The 23148-nt window shown below is 40.0% G+C and overlaps 1 protein-coding gene and 1 pseudogene across 1 annotated transcript; one reads left to right on the plus strand and one right to left on the minus strand.

The window, feature by feature from the left end:
* Positions 1-23148, minus strand: part of LOC138242338 (zinc finger protein 850-like) — a 1462105-nt pseudogene that overhangs the window by 1347532 nt on the left and 91425 nt on the right.
* LOC138243351 (zona pellucida sperm-binding protein 3-like) lies at positions 15362-16393 on the plus strand. Its single transcript, XM_069198921.1, has 5 exons — positions 15362-15502; positions 15580-15697; positions 15896-15996; positions 16071-16144; positions 16317-16393. The coding sequence occupies exons 1-5, from the start codon at positions 15486-15488 to the stop codon at positions 16391-16393; spliced, it is 387 nt and encodes a 128-aa protein (XP_069055022.1). The 5' UTR covers positions 15362-15485.

A 23148-nucleotide genomic window follows, 5' to 3' on the forward strand; every position in this document is an offset into this window, starting at 1 on the left:
GCCTGCTTGATCATGCGAGCTGTCTTGTAGCCTACTGGTCTAGGTGCATGACTACCAACTAGCAGGTTGTGTGTTCGAATCCAGCTGGTGCTGGACTTTTCATTTTTATTTATTTATTTTTTAATCGCGTAACATAAACATATTACCGTATGCAAACTGTACTGTATACAATATGTATATGTATATTTAATGTCTTAACTGTGCCCGTTTAAGTATTGAATATTCATATCTAATTTTACCACTGAAGGGAAATCTTAACATAAACATACGGTATATGGCTGGTCTCGGTACTTTAAAGAAAAAAATACACACCGGTATTCCATTTCTCCCTAAACATTGTAAGCTTCGAAGTCTTTAACTAACGTGATACCTGAGTCAACAAGCATACTTTTAGAATTTGATTAAAAGGGAATATAATATGGAATCGCGTATCTCAAGAAATTAATAACGATATAAATATATTCATGTTGCAAAAGAACTGCAACGGACATAAAAACTCCCTTGCATGGTTTCATTACGACCAGAATCGGTCTTGAGATATTTTTAAATTGATTTACAGTATTTGAGAGGTATGTCTTAACACCGATACTACAGTGCTTAAGTACTGCTCATGTATATGTTTCTAGGTTTATATTATGCATTTCATACGGTCAAATTACTTTTGAGCAACTAATAAGAAGCGCGAAACGGTATGCGTTTTACTTTCGTTTTGTGCTGGGACCCGTGGATTGATTAGAGATATCAAGTACTGTACATACAAGTCATTTTTTAAATGTTGTAGTTCGTCTTGAAAATATGTTACGAGTACATCATCTATCAACAATTACACAGGTTCTGTTTCCATATTGCGGATTTTGGTTACTTAATATTATTTTCTAGATTTCACGTTGTGAATATGATGGGATGTCTGATGGGATGTTTCTAAAAATCCATCCTCTGTAAAACGTCTTCTCTAGTTGTCCTGCATATGTATTCGCTAATGAAGCTGTGTGTTCTGAGCCTGGATCTCTACATTTCTGTATGAACCAGCTTAGAGGGCTAAAGACAGCTTGTGTTTAAATTGACTTGATGTGACTTGTTCTGTGCCAAGTCACATTATTTTATAGCGTTTTTAAAGCGTTATCAAATACGGTGTTACTGTAGTTTACTGAGTCCCATGTCACATGGTCTGTGATTGAAACCTGTAAAACCGGTTTAATTCGTCACAGCCAGCACTCTTCAGGTGTGAGGGTCTTCTGCTCAGAATGAAACGCTAAAATGTTTGTGTATATTCTAATGGTAGTGGGGGCAGGGTGTGTGGGAACACCCTGCATTGGAGATCTATGTTCTTCACACCTGAAACATTTTCTCTGAAAGGATTTTCTTCGCAGTTTAACCGATCTTGTTACAGCATGTTACAGTTTACTATTATTAACCATATTAATTTTAAGTGCTTAATGTAAAATCTTGTAAAAATATATTTTCATTGTTCAAATATACATTAATATACATTAAGTCTGACTATCATATAATAAGTTAAATACAAAACTAAAGAAAAAATAGGGTTAAATATAATTCAAAATATTTTGCTAACAATGTTAACTGTTTATGAATAATAAAATGTATTAACTAAGGAGTAGGATGGCACAGTTGTTAGTATGTTTTTTGTTTTGTTTCTTTTTCTTAAATACAACAGTAGTACCTGATGTCTCAGTGGCTTTCAAAATTAAATTATGCATGCAAACCTGTGAACTAGAAAGATAACTAAGATATCCATCCATTATATTCCATAATATCCATGAAATATATGGCGCTGAAATACAGTATGTGTGACGCATAAAAGACACCAAGGGATTGGGTGAGCTCCCATCACAAAAAAAAAACTGCAAACCTGCACTACAGCGACCATAGTACAGTATGGAGACCAAGGCGTTTTACGGGAAGAGACGGGGTGCTTCTGCCGCCCCAGCTTCCAAAGAGCGAAGGGTAAGCAAATACAGCAGACTTCATCTGAAATACGCGATTACAGCGCATATTACAAGGTATTATTGCCGTTTTGAATTTTAAATTCAATTATAATTATTTCTTCGTAGCCTGTTCTTCAAGAAAACACCGCACGGGCGAAACGATCTACCACCAGGACAGTAAAAAAGAAAGCGGTAAGACGGAAAAAAAGAAAAGTTTATTTTGACTTCTGTTCCACGACTGATGAATACTACTGTGTGACTTTATTTCTTACATGAATTATGTTATTTTGCCACAGGCCGTGGGTCTCTGCTCTCGGCCACTGGCCAGGGTGCCAACCTGTAGAAGCAGCACCTGTATGGAGACATTTCGGCAGCAGCGGGAGCATTATGATGCATTACTGGGGAGGATTGGGAGGCTAGAGTTCCAGCAGTCAAACAGTTGAGCAGCTGTCTCCTGAAAAGTGCCTCTCCCCGCCGCGCAGGCTGCAATGCCTGGAGGAAGCTCTGCCCCCCGCAGAGCACACACCGCCTCAGGACACTCCATCCCGGCCTCTCAGTTCACCACCGCGCAGGAATCTGTTGATGCTGTCCCCGCCGGCTATCTCCCCCCAGGAAGCACAGCGGAATTCACAGATGCCAGTGGGACGAATAATTCTCCCAGATGTCCAACTGCTACCCATCACCCAGGAGATGGAGGGGGGGTTGTACTTGCAGTGCATCGGCATAGATGGGAAAGCAAGAGCCGACCGCTACGCCGCCCTCGTGTTTCGAAATCTTGTGACTTTTGAAATTTACTGGGGGTGGACCACGTCTGTAAATTTCGATGGGTCCAGAGGCAAAAGTGCCTTGCCTTGCAATCTCCGGGAAACCATTAGTACGATGGTGAATCGGAGATTCTCAACCCTTGCTGCGTACGACTGAAAAATAATTCGTGATCGGATCAACGAAATGCTTCATAGGAAGAGGCGGTCTTTTCCTCTTGTCTAACAGTCTGTCCACAAACAAAACATTCCTGTTAGACAAGAGGAATTGAAAAAAAAACAATTTTGTCAATGAAAACCGGTGTGTGTGTCTCTCCCTGCTGGATGTCCCTCTCACAAACTGCTGAATGAATAAAATAATTTTATTGAAAACGAGTTTGCGATTGTCTGGTCTTTAAATTCTTGAGATACGCGATTCCATATTATATTCCCTTTTAATCAAATTCTAAAAGTATGCTTGTTGACTCCGGTATCACGTTAGTTAAAGACTTCGAAGCTTACAATGTTTAGGGAGAAATGGAATACCGGTGTGTATTTTTTTCTTTAAAGTACCGAGACCAGCCATATACCGTATGTTTATGTTAAGATTTCCCTTCAGTGGTAAAATTAGATATGAATATTCAATACTTAAACGGGCACAGTTAAGACATTTAATATACATATACATATTGTATACAGTACAGTTTGCATACGGTAATATGTTTATGTTACGCGATTAAAAAATAAATAAAACTGGAAGGTCCAGCACCACCATTATGTTTATATGGTTGTTTTTGTTGGTTGGTTGTTATTATGGTTATTAATAATACGATCTATAGTTGAAATCTGAGCCTAAATAAAAAGAAAAAGCAAGTGATTAGGTTTATGAGCAATCTAATTACATATTCGTTTAAAACGCTATATAAAATAAAGTTTATTATTAATTTGCTGGACAGAGCGGTGAACATTATTATGCATAAGACAAAGATAACAATCCTGATCAGTTTAGAAATCTGTGTACGCTGTAAGGTTTTTACTTCTTAAACTTTTAAAATACACGTTTTGAATAGAAAGAAATCCTCTTCCTGGCACAGTGTGTATAGCAAACCAGCACGTCTTTTTTCTCCAATCAGAGGGGTGTCAGATAGTGTCAGCCAATCACCATTCTGCGTTGGGTAGCAACGGGTGACTGTTCTCAGTCGGAAGATGTAAACAGCTTAATGTTCGTGTTAAATAATTTTTTTTAATTCAATTAAACGGGCACAGTTAAGACATTAAATATACATATACATACTGTATACAGTACAGTTTGCATACGGTAATATGTTTATGTTACGCGATTAAAAAATAAATAAATAAAAATGAAAAGTCCAGCACCAGCTGGATTTGAACACACAACCTGCCAGTTGGTAGTCACGCACCTAGACCAGTAGGCTACAAGACATTTCACATGATCAGGCAGGCGAAACAGCCCTACACAGCTCTGCCGCAGTACACGGATATAATCATACCGTTATTAAATTCTTTAGATACGCGATTCCATATTATATTCCCTTTTAATCAAATTCTAAAAGTATGCTTGTTGACTCCGGTATCACGTTAGTTAAAGACTTCGAAGCTTACAATGTTTAAGGAGAAATGGAATACTGGTGTGTATTTTTTTCTTTAAAGTACCAAGACCAGCTATATACTGTATGTTTACGTTCCAAAATTAATATCGTTTAAGGCCTTCACACGCATTACAGTATGCTCCTATTCTTTTTATGCGCAGCTACTAAGATTTCCCTTCAGTGGTAAAATTCAATATCTACAACGGGCACAGTAAAGACGTTTACAGTAAGTCTTTCTACGACAGACCAACGGACCACGAGTCCCCCTGTCGGTCAACCAATCACGCACCGCGGTACCCCGTGTCATCATACCTGCGGTATCTGTACCGCGGTGTCTGTACCGCGCACTTTGAATGGCTGCATGTGTACTGTCTCCTTTAACTGTGTATTCTCATCCTGCTTATCTTGTGTATTTTTTCATTGTATTGTTCTAATTCTGCAAAGTGCTTTGAGAAGCCACCTTTAAAGGTGCTATATAAAGTAAAGTTTATTATTATTATTATTAATAATGAACAGTGCATTTAACACTGAGCACACTTGGTCCTTCTTTGAGAAGGACTGCAGGGGTAGGGAACAAGCTTTTCACGTGTGTTGTTGAAGACCATATCATCACTTTGTTGCAGGAAATGTCTGAATGCCATCATCGGAGTAAGGACAGGATCAGGGTTCGGGGAAGTCTTTTTGATGCCTGAAACTGTGTGGTTCTTGGTTGTAACGGCTGGCACTCTACACCTAAACAACAGAGAACACAGTTGACATCGCTGAACTGCCTAGCGGACATTTTGTCGCCTTCTTCTGACCTGTATTTAAAGCAATTCTCTAAAAACGTGGCACATTATATCTGTGGTACCTTTATGGAGGGTGAGCGCACTCATAAGGATCATAGATTTGATCACAAGCATCTAAAAATTAGCGTGAGAAAATGACATCACGCTATAAGGTTGAATGGCACGAGTTCTCCTTTTCCCTCTGTAGAAAATGTGTGTTTTAAAGGAGATGTCATGTTATTTTTTTGCCAGACAAAGCCATGCCGTAAGAACAGTGTGGTTATTTAAATGTATTGGTATGAAATTGGTTTAAATCAAAGGGATGTAACAACAAAAAATTAAGTGCTTCTTAACACAGAGATAGTTGGAGATATTTGGCAGCAGTGGGATTCCAACTTACGTCCCCAAAGAGTCTGGACCTTTAATCCACCTCTTTAGAGTGCTCAGCTGCGTTAGCCTTGACTGCCTCATACCTCACACTGGCTCAGAGAAAACTGGGTGGCTTGCAAAGACTGGTAGGAGAGGAAAGGAATAAATACTTCTTTTTTATCTGCTAAAAGAAAAAAGGAAATATTTGATAATTGTCTAGCAGGTGTTTTGATCAAATTATTGTAATGCAGTGGCAGGTACAATTAAGGTATAATATGTACATGAACTGAGTCTGAAATCTGAGTCGGTGATGGCAACTGACTATCACTGGAGGACAGTTCATCATGAGTGGGTAAGCCTGCATAATGAGGGAGAAGAGATTGGCCTCTGTGACGCAGTGTCCAGTGACACTAACTATCTGTCCTACTGTTCTCTGCTAACGTAGAGGGTGAATGTTGTTTAAGGTGAATGTAAGGTTTCTTTTTTGTAAAATATTTTCGAGCACATTTTTGTTGCTGAAACTTTATCTTGTGCATTTGAATTAATTCCAATATTGTCACCTAATTCTATACATTGTTTCATCAGACTAGAACATTTAGAGGAGCTCAATTGCATTCATGAATTGCATAGTGATAGTATTTCTTGTCGTTTAAATATTTCAGTCAAAAATGCAGAGAAGGTGCTCCTGTTTTCACCATTATAAAAACTGTGTTTCACCGGTAATATTTACTCTCATAAAAGTATTGTAATTGTATTGTTCTGTTCTGTGACAGTCTTGAGTGACACAATCCTTCTCTTTTACTGCACTACACTTCTCCAGGAGCCAGTTCAGCACAAGAGGATCCTCAGTCAAACAAACACTGCAATAGCTTGATAAAAGACACTTCTCATCCTTTCTCTTAGTGTTGGTGCTACTATTCTATGCAAAGGAGGTGCCTTGACAATTAAAGGAGTCTTCATGAAGGTGTTAATGGCAAGCTCTCCACTGGCAATTGACCGGGCTGTTGAAGAAACCAATCTCATCCAACAACCATACAAATTGCACAGCTTAAGGCACATGAAGCGAAATTTGTGAGCAGATAGACACAAAACAATGTCGCTTCACATTATTTGCAAAGCTGTTTTGCTTGTCTAACCACCTCTTCCTACTTTGAAGTCAGCACATATATTTTATTTTCTTCTCTTATATTTTCCTTGATATTTTACTATCCCTTTCCCCCATGTGGAGATGAATCCACATCCAAAACCCCATGTTTCACCCTGCATTTGTGCCAGTTTTACAATCTGGGTAAAAGCCTGCCTTACACAGGTCTAGTGGTACAATCAGTCAGTCTGTGTTACTTATATAGCTGTGTACAGTGGAGTCATGCTGAGGTTATAAGTTCAAGCCTCCCCTGGAGCCATTAAGTCTTCTGAATGTTTTTCACTCATAAAAAGTTCATTCGCCGTAGCAGTTTCACTGTAACTTTGCAGGTAAAATATTCTTAATGAGAATAATATTTTGTATGCGATAAATAACTGCACCAGAAAATATTGGAGAGAAATGGCTTGTCGCGCTATTTGCAGCAGACACTCAGACACAGAAATGTCCTGTCATTAAAGAAAATTTATGAAGAAGAGGTGTGACATCACTGCAAAGGCGATATTTTCTGATGTCTGTCTTGGTTAATAATCATTTGCGTGGGAATTACTTCTGACATTATTACTAATACTGATAAAAACAGAGAACTCACAGCTCTCTGGATGTTGGTCTGGACTCTAGAAAGTGTTTTTATTTGCAAGCGGCTCTGGAACTCAACACCTGTTGATGGGTCACTTCTGTCAGACACACCAGTGGAACCCAAGCCCACCTACACACACATTCACACACACTGATAGATATACTGTACACCTACACTCTCACACACATTTACACTCACAGACACATCACACATTTATACACACAATCAGACACTTACACACTCACATATATACACTCACACATGCTATCATCATTAATACTCACCTAGACGCAGGCACTACACACACTAACAGACATACCAACACATACACTTACAAATATAAAACTACCCACTGACAGAAACCACACACTCACAGACACACACCATACACACACATTCAAAGGCATGCATTCACAGAAACAGACACTACGCATACTCACAGACACACAGACACACACTTATAGACACCAAACACTCAGAGACCTCACACGCTCACACACTAACAGCCCACACACGCATAGACACCACACATGCACAGACATGCACCCACACACGCACAGATACCACAAACACACTTATCCACAGATACACAATAACTAAAACAAATATAAATACTACTAATACTACAACAGTAACACTATCACTAAAACTGACACAAACTACTAATAATAACAGTAATGTTGTTACTAAAACTAACATTACTACTAGTGTTAATACTCTAACAGTAACACGATAATTATAATTAATATTAACATGAATATGAACATTAAAACTAAAACAATCAGTAGTGCCACTGTCATTAATACTCACATGAACACTAGCATTAAAACTACCAGTTGTACTCTCACTAATATTAACATGAAGACACTGATATTAGTATTAGTTGCTGCCCGTGACGTCACACCGCTCTCTGTGACAAATGCGAGACACTTAAACGCGTGCAGTGACGGAGCGCCTGTCGCCTTGGTTACCATTCTTATGATTTATAAACACTGGAAAAATGCATTTAAACTGTTACTTACATACATTTATGAACTTGAAATATAATTTTCTAGCTCTAGGATACAGTTACCTAAATAATAATATGAATAATCATTGTTTATTTTCAGATTGAACATTATTAACCCTATCTATCTATGAATTGGCTACATTACTCTGCTCTCCTCCCCACTGATAGCTGATGTGTGGTGAGCGTTCTGGCGCACTATGGCTGCCGTCGCATCATCCAGGTGGATGCTGCACATTGGTGGTGGTGGAGGGGAATCCCATTACCTGTAAAGCGCTTTGAGTGGAGTGTCCAGAAAGCGCTATATAAGTGTAAGCAATTATTATTATTATTTATTAACTGTTTTTTAGATATTTAAACAGGATCAAGAAAAGAATCAGTACTCACCAATTGGTGAAGTTAATCGATTTTTCTACGGTTCTTCAGTTGAGATAATTGGTTGTCGATAGATAAGTGATCAATAACTCTTCTCCGTGCGCTCCGTGCGCCTCCCGCACTCTTTCTCTCTCTGATCCCCGCTCTCTGGCTGGATTCTGTGACGTCACAGCACTTATTCTGACAGAGCATAGTGCGTCTCTGCTGTTTTTGTGTGTCTTTTTCAGGAATGCCAGAGGTACTCGAAATGTTGCAAAAAGAAAAGCGTCTTTTTCGTTTTGTAAAAAAGTGAGTGCTGATTTTTATTTTAAACAGGAAATGCATGCATGTTGAAACACTAAATTCTATAAATAATTGAGAAATAATAAAGCCAGGAAAACATATATGTAAAAATACAATTTGATCACATAATTTACTCCATTACCTGTTTTTTTCTGTTGTGTTTTTTTTCTCTTGTACCTGTTTCTGTTCCTCTGGTTGTAGTTATATTTGTAAATTCCATACGTTTAATTAAAAAAAGAGCGCGTCTCTGCTGGAGGAGACTCCTGTCCGGAGCCCGGAGGGCTTTTCATACAAATATAACATCTCCCCCCCAAAAAAATGGGCTGTGAAGAGAGGCAATTTATAACAGTTGGAGGAGGAGAGCGACAAACCGAGGAATGAAATTCATTAAACAGAAAAAAAAGTTTACTTCACAGATTAATGCGTTACAAAGCGTACCCACGTGGAGCAGTAGAGAACGAGCACGAGTCCCTGAAATAAGTGCTTTTAAGGGTTTTACACGAATCATCAGAGTATAGAACCTAGGAGGATCAGACTCATGTTCCTGGAGGTTAAAATGTGTATCCTGGTTTCATTTCCACCCAGCTCTCAGCTCTATAGGTAGTCTGATGATTTAAATTAACTGTATAACTGTTACAAGACTTCATCTAATTGCACATTTATAAGACTGTCTGTGAGACACTTGTGAGAGCAGCTGATTCCCAGGTCTGGTGTAGAATCACCAGAGCACTGCTCAGAGATACAGACTGGTCAACTGGTCACTATTGTAGTCACGACCATCGGCCCATTGGCTACTAACAATCAATATACTGATCAGAGTGTCAATGCTGCTGTTTATTACATAAATACTAATATAATTCCACACTCACTTGTGTTATAAAACACTTAAAAAACATGTTTGGAGGCTGATATACAGTAAAGAAAGTAATACTGAAGGGAAGGAAGTCCTGGAAAGGGTTAATAGAAGCTTCTTGCTTCTGACCTGGAACAGAGCCCACAGCTGACAGATCAGTGACCCCTGAGCCCAGTTCACAGAGAGGAGAACCAGGAGCTCTTTTATGTCTCTAAGAGGGCTGGGAGGAAGGATAAAAGGGGGAAATGTGACATGAGTCCAGGCTGTTCTGTCTGATATTGTTCATGTAGCAGCACTGATTGTCTGAATATCGTCTGGTTCTGGATTGTTAGGATAGAGAGCAGTACGGAGTTGAGCTTCTGTCTGAGTGTGAGTCTAAGCTGTGAATCTGACTGAGAAGAGAATAATGTTTTTTTTTTTTTATTCTGCCTCAGAATTTTTCTTATTTGCCAAGGGGTGTTACATCCCCTTCAGATACTCTGCACAGACTGCCAGAGAGAAGAGGAGAGAGAGATGGACAGATAAGAGCACACACAGCGAGTGAGACATACGTCTTGATTTATTTTGAAGCAAGTGTTCATTTCTTTGCTGGAACAAGTTGTTTCTGAACTTCAAGAAATTCAAACAACTTATGAAAGATAAAATACAAGTCTTGCTTATCAGGACCGAAGAAATACCGCAGGAAAATGCCAGTGATTTTTCTCCTTTTAACGAAAAGTGGAGAAAAACAACGGCAGTGCATTTCCTTCGGCTTGATTTAGCTTAATACAAGTATTCACTTCCTTTTCTGTAGATTACAGCCTGCGAAAGATGAAATAAAGTTATTGGTTATTCATGGTCAGTGCAGGAGAAATACTGCTGGCTGGCAGGAAAATGTCAGTATTTTATTTTAGCTACAAACGTGTGAATGTCAAAAAACAACGGGAGTGTGTTTCTGTGCAGCTATTAAACAAAGGGCTGGTGGTTCAAACCCACTCAGGGATGTGCTTCAAATTGTTCTGCTATAACCATAATCTCTTCTTAAACTTGATGGGATTTCTTTGTAAACCCTCTTGATCTTTGCAGGAAATGTGCATTTTACTCGTGTGGAACTACATGTAAACAATTAAGTACCTAAGTCAATGTTCAAGAGAACCATTTTCACGTGTCGAATTTTATCTTCAACTGGCTGTCAGGAGAATTCATTTATACACCCGTTGTATCCTTAGCAAAAATATTTTAAAATTAGATCACAGATTTGTTGGAGAACTTGACAATCCTTGACAATCATTAAATGAGCATTATACAAATGTGCGTTGATATTTTGTATATGTACCTTAATTGTAATAAATATAAACATAATTGATTTGATATGGATGTTCATTTGAAGGATTTGAGGAAACTATCAAGGATCTCAGAACAACCAAAGATACATTTGGGCATCTGCTATTGGTAAAGATTAACGAATACAGTAAGTGTGAAGCTTGCACACACACGAGAGACAAAAAAATCAAAAATCATCATTAAACTGACGGTGTGTATAGCAGAGGATGGTTTGGATCCATCGACCTCTGGGTTATGGGCCCAGCACGCTCCCGCTGCGCCACTCTGCTGACGACTGTCATAGTGTGATTCAACACAACTGCTCTATCTTTGCTTTCTAAAAGTGCGCCCGAGATGAAAAGTTTAAACGGTAAACGCAGACGTCACTTTGAGCACTTGGTCTTTTATAGTACAAATATCACACGCTGCACTACATGGGCGTGTCTTCAAGATCGTTGTGAACCAAAGCTTCTGCTTTCCGAGGCAACTGATTCTTCCGTCGTTAATTCCCAAATCTTCAATGAGAATCAGTGAAACGAAAACCAAACACATGTACACACTCGCGTCGTAGCGTGAAAGAAAAATGATATGAGCATTTGAGAAATAACGAGAGTAGTCTGAACAGCTCCAACCTATCAACTGTTCTACACTGATCGCTCCCTCTACACCCAGTTTATAACACTGAAAATGATTCAGGAAGCACAACAAAGTTCCAAAACCAGCGGTTGAAAAGCGTCTAGATACATAAGATGACAATTTCTCAAAAGTAAAATCTTAATCTTTGAAAGATTGTCATCCATATATTTTCGTTTTTCTCTTTTTTACATAACACGCTTTCGAGAAATAGACTGTCTTGTAATGAAAGCTGCATTAGAAAATGTGTATCTAAATTAAAATCGGGAATATGTCTTTTGCGTTATTCAGCTTTCTTAGCGCTTGGGTCTCGATTCAGATATTGCAATGAAAGCAACAGGGGAGTAAGTTTTCCTTTTCTAAATCAAAGGTGATCTGCTCACAAGGAAGTACAAAAACTTCAGCGTTTACTTTTTGAAGACCGCAAATGGTCGAAACACTGTTGCTTCATAAGCTAATAAGTAACATTTCTGAGCACGCATTGTATTACTAATGCTATTATTAAAAAAAACTTAAATTCACATAATGGAATTTGGACGGCTCAAAGTAGTCTTTTGTACAACTTTACTTGCCCGCTGAGTAGAGTTTTAACCAACGACAGCAGATGTAGCAGTAATAGCAACAACGTGGTTAGAGTGTCACAATACACTCTATGAAAGAATTGCGGCTTCAGATCGTTTTGTTCTGTTGAAGCTGCCTACAGGCTCTAAATTGTTGACATTGGCTGTGATCTTTTTTCAGGTTTCATGAAATTCTTCACATATTTGAAATATTTCATTCGGGTTCGCCTAATACACGGTGCAACCCGTACCTGCAGCAGAATGCTGTGGCACATGAAGTTGTTTTGTTTAGCGGTTGTAAGGATTGAGGAGCGTACTACAAATCGAGCAAGCGAAAAGAAAATTAAACATGAGTCACTTTTTGGATTGCTAATTCATTGTGCTCTGTTCGTCTAGGTTCAAATCCTATCCTTGTCATGGTTAAGGCCTGAGACGTGTGTGTTTTTTTCTAAATGGTGTTTGCATTTGTTTCCTCTTTTACTACTGTACTAGAGCAGTAATATTTCTAGCGGTGGAAGAACATGGTATCACAGGCTGACAGCAGGAACACGTGGCCAGAAGCTGCAGTACATTGGTTTTGGAACAGCAATAACTTTCCTGTGGAGACAGGTGCGCCGGTATTAATACAGCTCTTTCGAGCGGGAAGAGTAACAAGAACTGACTTAAACTTACCAGTTATGTTCAATAGCTAAAAACGCAAAACCAACCTCTTCAGTGGTTGAATCTAAACTACAGAAGCCAATGCTGCCATCAAGGAAAAAAAAATCCTGAGTTATGTAGTTTTGAGACTAAATATCTGACTTTCAGTTTGAAGCGGTACAATGGATTCTAGGTCACATTCGTTATTGATTCAGGATATATATGAGTGTGCTAATGGTTAAAACTGTGTTTACATGAGCTACAAACGTCCGTCAGTCCGTGCGCATTTCTCAGCGTGCACATTGTCAGGAAAATTAAACCCACAGTGCCAGCAAACCTTTCGATAGGCTGTAGGTACTGCCATTGCAAATATAACAGGTTGTTCATACACACATATGATATCGTTGCTATCTCGCAATTAGGAGATAATTTGGTATTTATAAATTAAGATTTTTTTCCTGGGTGGCAACAATGCGCTTCCGCAATAAATCATAGACTCTGCTTTCAAAATAGCTGCACCAGGCACTTGGACACAGATAAACACAGGGATTTAAAATTCAGGAATATGAATGGTCAATTGCTTACAGTTGGGTTTTTACGTTTTCTTATTTAGCGATTTGTGTATCAATCTTTTAACAATTCATTAAAATGCTACAATATGTAAAATAAAAACAACAGCACCGTTAAATGAAGGGGAGACAGGTAGTTTTTTTTTTTTACAATCAGATTCCAATCTCTAATGCTGTGTGTGAGAGCTTAGGTAACTTTCCTTTTCTCACATTTTCTGACGACTATTCCAAAGGGGCACCCTGTCAACTCCTAATACTTTGTATGTTTGATTATTGTCGTTTTATTTAGAAAAAGTTCAATATTGATCATAACTTTAGAAAATTATGATCACGAATAAAAAAAGGGGCTAAAGATGTGAGTTGCTCTTGAATCAGAGCTGGGCGACACGGGCTTCTGTTCTGATATGATTGTACGAGAAGCAGGAGGAATCGCTTCTCTCCTATGGAGCTGAATCAGGAGGGAGACATTTTGTATGCTTGTGCATATGTTAACGCATGACCTACATCGTAAAACTAAATTAAAAACTAACATTAAGTTGTCAAAGACATTCATTTATATACAAACAAGAGACAGACATAGCAATGGTTCTACATTAACTTGTCCTACACTGATCAGACTAATTGAAATGTATGAAAGCCCGTTTCTGCCAGGGAGTTAAAAAAACGCGCTATGGTATCGCAGAATTCCGACTAAGTAACTCAAAATTGCGACTTAGTAACTCAGAACTCCGACTTTATATCTAAAATGTTCTTTAGCTCAGCTAGCAAGGCCTGGATTCAAGCCAATACAGTGAGGCACGAAGTAGGGTGGGAGCAGCGAGGGCACAAGCCCTAGAACCCGAATCCGTTACAATAACAAAAGGACAGACAATGAAATATGGGCTATTTCGAAGTCGCAAATGTGAGATATAAAGTCAAAATTCTGAGTTTTTAGGTCGCAATTCTGAGATTCAAAGTCACAATTCTGAGATACCATAGTGCGTTTTCTTTTACTCCCTGGCGGAAACGGGCTTCCATTGGTTCTCAGTGCTGCGAAGCAAAAGCAATCTCTGAGAAATCAGACAAATTATTATCAGAACATGTCAAAAGCTGATCAGTATTTCTTAACTGGGAAGCAAAGAAATGCTTGTATTACACATTTTAATATGACATGCAATTACACATGAAAATTAGTAAAATTATTTTCATTGCGGTAAGTGTTGATAGAACAGCCCCCTCGATAAAAGAAAGTGTGGACGGACGTGTCGCATGTTCCGTACTCTGTCTGACAGCGAGTTTAACACACTGTCCTTGGAAATTAGAAACTAATTGAACAATAAATTAATCTGAGCAAATTTTACACGTGTGGGTGATTTAATTCTGTCGAAATTACGTGGAACTCCTCCGCTGGGGTCAGATACACACGGGAAAGTGTTCAGGCGGCTTCACGGAGTCCCGCCTCAGACTGGAAGCAGGTTCTAATTAGACGCTGAGAACAATCCGGGTCTCTGTGTGTAATTGATTGTGTTGATTGAGCGGTAGTGCGACCATGTGTGTGGTAGCATAGTCCTGCTAGTATAAAAACCTAGTCACCGCATTCACACTCCATGCTCTCTTGTTTCAACATAGTTTGGTGGTTTACATGTCTTACTTCTGTAGCAGTTTAGCGGGACGTCAATTTGGCAATGCGCTCGTTTCTCTTTGTGCTGTGCCTGTGCGCAGGGGCCAGGCTCCCCGCACTGATCTCCGCCGGGCTGGCTGGCTGGGACTTAGAAGCTGCTGGGAAACTGTCCAGAAGCCCCTCACCACCTCTGTCCTGCAGGTTCCACTACTCCTACAAGGTTGGCTATGTCCCCACGTGGGCCAGGAGAAAGACCTTCTTCAAGGACCTGAAGAACAAACACAGCTTTGTCCTGCTCACCACCAACTGTAAGCTCCTTGAGCGAGTGGCTCCACCTGCCTGCAGGGGGTGCTGTGTTCAGGTGTAATTCTATTTCTCTCTCTCTCTCTCCTAAGGATGAGTACTTCCTGGGTCAGCCCATGTACTTCCAGGCCACTGCCTACTTTGCCACAGCAGAGCAGAGGCTGTACATCCACTCGTGTTACGTAACGGAGAAACCAGACCCGTTTCCCCATGATCGACAACTTGGGGTACGGCCCCTTCTGGGAGGGGAGGTGGGCAGGAGCCCTGAGAGCCTGCAGGGGTTCATCCTTGTCCTTGTCCCCAGGTGCATGGTGGACAGCAAGGCAGATGGCTGCCTGTCCAGGTTTGTCCCCTCCAAGCAGAAGGATGTGCTCCGCTTCACAATTGATGCCTTCCTCTTCCAGAAGAAGTTGTCCAGGAAGGTACTGCTCTCAAAGGCTGCTCAGCCTTCTTGCTCTACTGATCCATTGTCTGCTTTTCCATCCATGATCTAGATGTGAACCAGACTGTGGCAGCTGTAGTGCCTAGAGCTGCCAGCTTGCCTTCACTGATGGCAGAAGGTCCTTCTCTGTCCCTCTATTGGCCTTGATCCCTTAATGCTGTGACCTTCCCTCTTGCAGCATGAAGTGACTGAGCTGTACATGCACTGTGTCATGGCTGTGGCTCCTGCTAAAGCAACACCAGGGACCAAGTCCTGCACCTACAACAGGGAGGCTAAGAGGTACTTCTGCAAGGAGCCTGCTGAAGGTGCTCTGGGACATGCCAGGTGGAGGCCTCACCTGTCCTCTCCTCCAGGTGGGAGGAACTGTATGGTGACCATGAGGTCTGTGCCTGCTGTGAGTCCAGGTGTGCTGGCAGTCGGAATGAAGGTGGGTCTGGTTCTCTATCCCTTGTGGATTGCATCTCTGCCCAAGAGACAACCATGCTTGGACAACTGAGGAATGATCCCATGCTGGACAAAGGGACTGTTTAGATGAGTAGCATCACTGTGGGACTCTGGGTATAGCGGATCCCTCACTCCTGGGTGCTGCTTGTCCACAGGTACCAGGAGCCTGGTGACCAGCAGTCGGGTGGCTGTGGCACCAGTAGAAACTCCTCTGGATGTGGGAGCTGACTGAACTGAGGATGAGGAAGGAGACCCTCAGAGCTCCAGTGAAGATGCTGAGAGCACCAGTGAGGATGTGGAGGGAGCAGAGGACTTTGGAGATGTTGGCCAGTGGACAGGTAGGGTCTGGCAGGAGGAGCCCCAGTAGGGGTGGGTGTCCTGCAGTGTAGCTGGATTGTTCTCCTTCTTCCTCCCCAGGTGTCTGAATGAAGGCTCTAGCCTGGCCCTTGTGACTCTCCTGCCTCCACTTGCCTTGTAATGGCAACATCTCAATAAAGCTGTGAAAGACCCTTCTGCTTGCCCTTGTTTCTTTATGGTTTATAGGTTTGAATGGGATGGAGGAATTCAAGGGAAGTGAGACCCACTAATCAATGGAAGTATTTGTGGGGGTTCCCCTATCAAGAATGCTTCCTGTCTTGCTGCCAATGAGGACTGAAAATGGCTGGAGTAATAAAGCATTGTACTGGGCAAAGATGGCTGCATTATTCCTTAGGCAGGGCAGTGTGACTTTTTTTACTGTGGGAGAGACAGGTGTTCAATATACTGGAAATCCTCCCATTTCTGAGAGGGGTAGTGCTTATGGAGTGTGAGTTGCTACTGTAGTGCTCAGTAAGAGTGAGATCTGGTGTCCTATTCTAGGCTGCACTAACTGACTAAAAGAAACACAAGGAAGGAATTGTCAACAGGGGCTTGGTGTAAAGTAGGCCTTCCCTTCCTTAGCAGAGGAACAATACTGGTGCTAAAACATCAGTGAATAATGGTGCAGTTAGAATCTCGGAGGTCTTGTCTTATGGGTGTTGGTTTCACAGCAGTGGTAGTGGACAGTTATGAGAAGTATTAGGATCGTGACTGGAGATCCCAGTACTTGACTGGGAAGACAGGTGTTCACAACCACCTCTACCAGCAGCACAGACTGTGTAGATTGAGACTGAACGCTTACTACACAAAGCCTCTCCACTGTTTCAGTGTCCCGTGTCATGGATTTCAAGTGAATCCTAGTCTTCCTTTGTGACTACCTGTAACTTGCACAAATCCTGCTGGCCCACTAACACTGTCAATTTTTAGCCCTACTGCACTGCCCTATTAAAGCTTCAAGGATTTAGGATAAACTATTTTATATAATGGTTCCAAAGGTGGCTTCTCAAAGCACTTGACATAATTATAAGAATACACAGGATAAAACAATTCCAATAGACAGAGGAGACCATGGATGGTGGTACTAAGAAAAGTAGAAGCAGAGTGGTAAAGAATGGAACCAGTTCAGTAAAGGCTCTTCTACAGAACAAGGTGTTGAGTCTGAATTTGAAGGAGTTTAGGGAAGGTGACTCTGCTACCCTTGGGCAGAGAGTTCCAGAGTCTGGTGGCATAACAGGAGAAGGCCCTGTCACCCATACAGTGTAGAGGGGCTTGGGGGACAGTTAGGAGACCAGAATTAGAAGGCCGAAGGTTATGAAGGAGTAGAGTGATAATAGATTAAACTGCTTCTGAGGTGCAACTGAAATGTGAAGGCACGTTCTATAGTTTATGCAAGAAAGGTTAATGTTAGGCTTTTATGGGAAGGGGGTAATGGCAGTACTTTTGAGGACCGTTGGTACAACGGCAGTGCTCAAGGATTCATTTCTAATATTGAGGACAATGGGTTATATACCCATCGTTCTTACCAAAGAATCAGAGAGCTTTTGATGTATAAAAAGACTCCTTTCCACCACTAATTTATTCAGGTTTGGTTCATTTGGGTTTTATCAGTTAAATATTTAATATTGTATTTGTCAGTTTGTTGATGCCTGTATATCACAGTGATCTGCACACACACCTTTGACTGAATATGGGCTGCCAAACCTCTCCACCAAACTTATGTATCACGGTAGGTACACAAGAAGTTTATTTGTAATAACAGGGTTGTTGGTGCCAGTAGTCAGATTGGGTCAATTGCAAGGTAAGAACAGCATCACATTAACTGGAGATGATCCAGAGATAAGCATGCAGCTCTGTACGCCAGATTAATACCGATTTGCAACTCGCTCGTCTGCTGACTTTAGTCCCCTGCTCAGTAATCACAATGTTCCCAATTGCAATGAGCCCAAGGAAACAGCTGCTGCTCTCTAGAGGACACTACAGGACAGGACTAAGTACAATTCCTGCAATAGACTAAGCAGTTTAGTGCCAAACTAACGGAACACTGAATCCTATGGGACAGTTCCGAATGTAGTAACAGCTTAATACTGAAATAATATAAACACCTCGTGATCTTAAGAATCTGTCGCTGTTAAAAAGTATTATAATAATAAGCTAAAATTGTACTGCAGCCACAACACAGTGGACCTGCAGCTCCTGTCCTGATCATACAGAAAGATGTCATCACTGTAACACCTGTTAACAAACATAGCGCCTGCAGTCTGCGAAAGAGAGCTCTGAGGTAAATATTCCTTGCAGGGAAGTGAACTGAAAAACAGGCAAATACATCACTCAGATGAAGAGCAACGACTGTCGCTAAAGAAAGTGAGCGAGGGTACACCTATAGTAGTTCATCCACAGAAATTCAAACATAAATTTGTGACGCACCAGAGTACCACAAAGCTAGAAGCGTGCCTTCAACTGGAGTATTGTAGCACGACTATTTATAAGTAATATTAACTTATTCCAGGCGTTCATCTGGTTTAAGAATACGAATTGATGCCTTCAAATAGACCTTTAACAGTCCTTTGATGTAGAATTAAGAAAATGGGGAATTATTTGATCCCATTCTCAATCCAGTAGTTTATGGACAGGCGCTCTCAGCGGACTGTGTGCAGGAGTGATGGGTGATGTGGAATTCTATGGGCTCAGTGGGACTCTGGGAGTCAACTCAGGGCTCTGCTGTAGATTCCTGTAGAACCGGTGTGAAATGATAATGTATCGTTGGCTGGTATTGTTAATGTAAAGTTTACTGGTACGTTTCGGCCAAAACATATTTTCTTTCTTCTTTTTTTCAGCATGGAATAAACCTATTACTTGTTCCTTTGCAGCCTACGCATGCTGACACAGCTACCCACCTGAACTACAAAATGTATGTTGGCCGTTCCGTTACACTATATTGATGAATCGTACAAGATCATAGGATCTATAAGCCTGAAGGCCTGTCTTGTACAGTGACCTGATAAAAATCAAATTAATTACACTAATTTTTATGGAATCCCATTTCCGGTAGTGAGGCTTCCATAGTACACGGATGGAAAAGTGGACGGTGGGCTTTTAATTTTTTTTTTATTTAAACACCAGAAATACAAAAACGAAGACAGAATATGAAATAAGATACAGAAATAGACACTTCACATCCAGAATAATTCACAATTATAAAAGCTGAAACTTATACTTTTTAAATATTTCCATTGTATGTCCTTTTTTACTTAAAAAAGAAACTCTTCTTTAGCTCAGCTGGCAAGGCCTGGGTTCGAGCCAATGCAGTGAGGCACAAACTAGGGTGGGAGCGGCGAGGGCACAAGCCCTGGAACCCGAATCCATTACAATAACAAAAGGACAGACAATGAAATATAAGTCCCAAATGTGAGATATAAAGTCGGAATTCTGAGTTTTTAAGTCGCAATTCTCAGTTAGTAAGTCGGAATTCTGAGATACCATAGCGCGTTTTTATTTTTACTCCCTGGCGGAAATGGGCTTCCATAGAAATGATCAGATTCAGAGCCATTGCAGTTCGTGCTAATTAGAACAACGCCAGTACTGAACCCTCAGCACCGTACTGACTACTGAGCACAACTTCAGCTGCTCGCCAGCTTTGTTACGCACAGTTTTGCATTGCTATTGAGCTCAGAGCAGGAGCTGATCTTCAGACAGTACCGTTTTAAAAAAGCAACATGAGCCAGGCAGGAGTCAAACCTACAATCTTCTGATCCGAAGTCAGATGCGTTATACATTACATCACTGGCCCTAATCTTACGGTGCTCAACTGTACCATAGTGACCTCAGCGCCACTACTAGTAATACATTGCCCCCGGCCAAAATTGCTTAGTAAAAAAAACGTTTTCTATACTTGTCTGTTTAAAAATATTATATCTTTAAAAAAGGCAAAGGGTTTGTGTGTCGCGCTAAAGTTTCGATTCATTTCGAATGCAAAGAAAAAACATTTTCTTCCAAGAAATCATAAATTTGTCTCATCCTCCATACTATAATTCTCTCTTGTAGTAGTAAAGCATTTTGAGTCAAACCGAACAATATATTAAAGGAACAAGTAATAGGTTTATTCCATGCTGAAAAGAGAAGACAGAAAAAACAACGTTTCAGCTGTGAAACCTTCTTCAGGTTTGTTTTCTCTCTTCTCTTTTCAGCATGGAATAAACCTACAGTATTACTTGTTCTTTGCAGATACGCATGCTGACGTAGCTACCCACCTGAATATATTAAACGTTTCATCTATACGATTAACATAATATTCTCCTGAATAACTACAGTAAATGACAAAGCCTTAGAGCCACAGAGAAAAACAAATTGCATTTAAAGTAATTTTAAAGGCTCGAGATAACTGCACTATAAACGCAAATGTTTGTCTTCTTTGTGGCGCTTACTTTTTGTTGCTTTAGCAAATTTCATGCAGTTTATTTCTGACACAAGACATAACAAGCTTGTGTATTTATGACAAAAAAGCGGGGCAACAATTTATATCGGCTCACAATTTATAAAGTGAGTTAAATGCACATATAGTAAATATATTTTCTCATATAATGGTGTGTTTTTTTGTCTAAAAATCCTTCATGAATGGTTTAACAGACACTTTGCATAATAAAAAAATATATGTACGAATTTTAACTTTTTATACAGTAAAGTTTTGTTGTGAACATGAGCCCTGTTTATCGATATCACCAACACAGTTCTGGATTTTATTCTGCCTTCCTATGGACATATGAATTTTCTTTCACACAACAGCTTGCATGTGTGGTAGCTTATTAGCGCCAGGGAGAAAAAGAATATTGTTGGCTTTTAAATGAGAAACCATTTGCGTTTATACAAAATCACAATGCGTTGTCCCAGACATTGGAACATCCTCTGTTTAAACACCTGTCGTTCACTCTAATATTGGCTCCTGTGCTTCGGTCCATTTGAGAGAGAAGACACTGAAAAAGTCGTGTGAAAGTGGATTTTGCACCTGCGCCAGTGCTGTAGTGGTATCATACAGACACCCATACAAATCCATCACACGTTGGAAGCTCTGGAAGGCAACGTAAAATATTGCTCTGTCCGTTGGTGGATTAGGTATGCATGCTACATTTCAATGTAAAATGCAATGTAAAAAGATCAAATTTGATTCAAAATCGATTAATGTAAAAACCGATAAAGCTAATGTTTTTTATCTAGTTTTATCTATATCTATATCTAGTTTTTAAAAGGTCTTAAAAAAATGTTTATCGCGATTGTGAAAGTTAGTTAAAAAAGTTTAAAAAATTCAGAACTGAATATTTGGATCCGGGGCCTCATACTTATCAAAATTATTAAAATAATAATTATTTAACTATCAAATTGTGTTTCTGCAACATTTCGTGCACAGTATGCCGTATTCAACAATAAAACAACAGTCACAACGAGGCCTTTACACCCAGTCTGGGGTATTTTCCCCTTATATATTTTTGCCACTTTATATCGAACCTGTTATACTCCCAGAAGTGCGCAGTAGCTTCTACTTAATAAAAATATACAATTCACCGCTGGTATAAACAGATGTGTGCCATGTCTGCCTTTGTAAGCATTTGTTTCAAAAATAAGTTCACAATATGTTAAAAACACAAAAAGCACAAACTTAATAATACAACGATACAAAATCAAAACAAATCATAAAGCCAATTAAGTACCTATCCTTTGAAAACAGAGAACACCTTTATATCTACAATAAAAATGTGACATTTGTATCTACTTTTGAATTACTGTACAAAGCAGACAGAGTAGTCCCTGAATTCAAAGATCAGATCTTGGCCAAAACAAGACAATCAGACGTGAGCTGAATTCGGAACAAGAGCCTCTGCTTCATCGTTTATTGAGCTTTTGATCAAAGTCTGAGTGAAAAAAAGATCGGCTATTTTAACTGTTTGAATGAAATACACAAAGGGCACCTTCCTTCGAGCCGGAGTCAAGCCAGCAACCTAAGGATTCCCTCTTGTTTTCACTACAATCCTCCACTCTACCAACTGAGCTATCAACAGTTGTCAGGAACTGCTCCCTGGCACATACTGCCCAATGTAGTGAAATGTTCCGGATGATTTAAATCCCAGATCGACATTGTTTCCAACTCGTTTCCTTAGTCTTGTTTACCTTGAATTTAAGCCACAAACCAGGATTCTACTGTATAAACTTCTGGAGATATTACAAAATGTTTGATGGAGCATCAATCATTCCAGGCGGAAATTGACACCTTTCTTTCTCGAGGGATCATATTAAACATTTCATTTGGATCGAGAAGAGGATCACCATGAGACACAAAACAAGCAGTTTCATTCTGTCTTTATTAGAATCTGTATCATAGCTAATGCATGTAAAGCCTTTAGTATGCGAGAGTGAGAGTTCAGTTATGCCAGGGAGTGTGAGAAAAGAGAACTGAAATTTAGTAAATTAATATTTAAATAGAGTGTAAATCTTCAAAGTGTCACTGCAAAATTATTACCAGCTGCCGGACGTACTTGTTTTGGGACTATTTCCAATAAGTACCGCATTAGTAGTTGTGTGTCCTTACTGGTATCTTTTAAACATTCGGTTATATACAAACGGGACAGAGACACAGTAATAATC

Source organism: Lepisosteus oculatus, chromosome 14, assembly GCF_040954835.1.
Source record: "Lepisosteus oculatus isolate fLepOcu1 chromosome 14, fLepOcu1.hap2, whole genome shotgun sequence".
NCBI lineage: Eukaryota > Metazoa > Chordata > Actinopteri > Semionotiformes > Lepisosteidae > Lepisosteus > Lepisosteus oculatus.

Bases quoted from the DNA above. Each gene is read 5' to 3' on its own strand.
- LOC138243351 (XM_069198921.1), top strand. The intron at 15,997-16,070 runs GTACTTCTGCAA...CCTCTCCTCCAG, and splicing joins TACAACAGGGAGGCTAAGAG to GTGGGAGGAACTGTATGGTG. The intron at 16,145-16,316 runs GTGGGTCTGGTT...GCTTGTCCACAG, and splicing joins TGCTGGCAGTCGGAATGAAG to GTACCAGGAGCCTGGTGACC.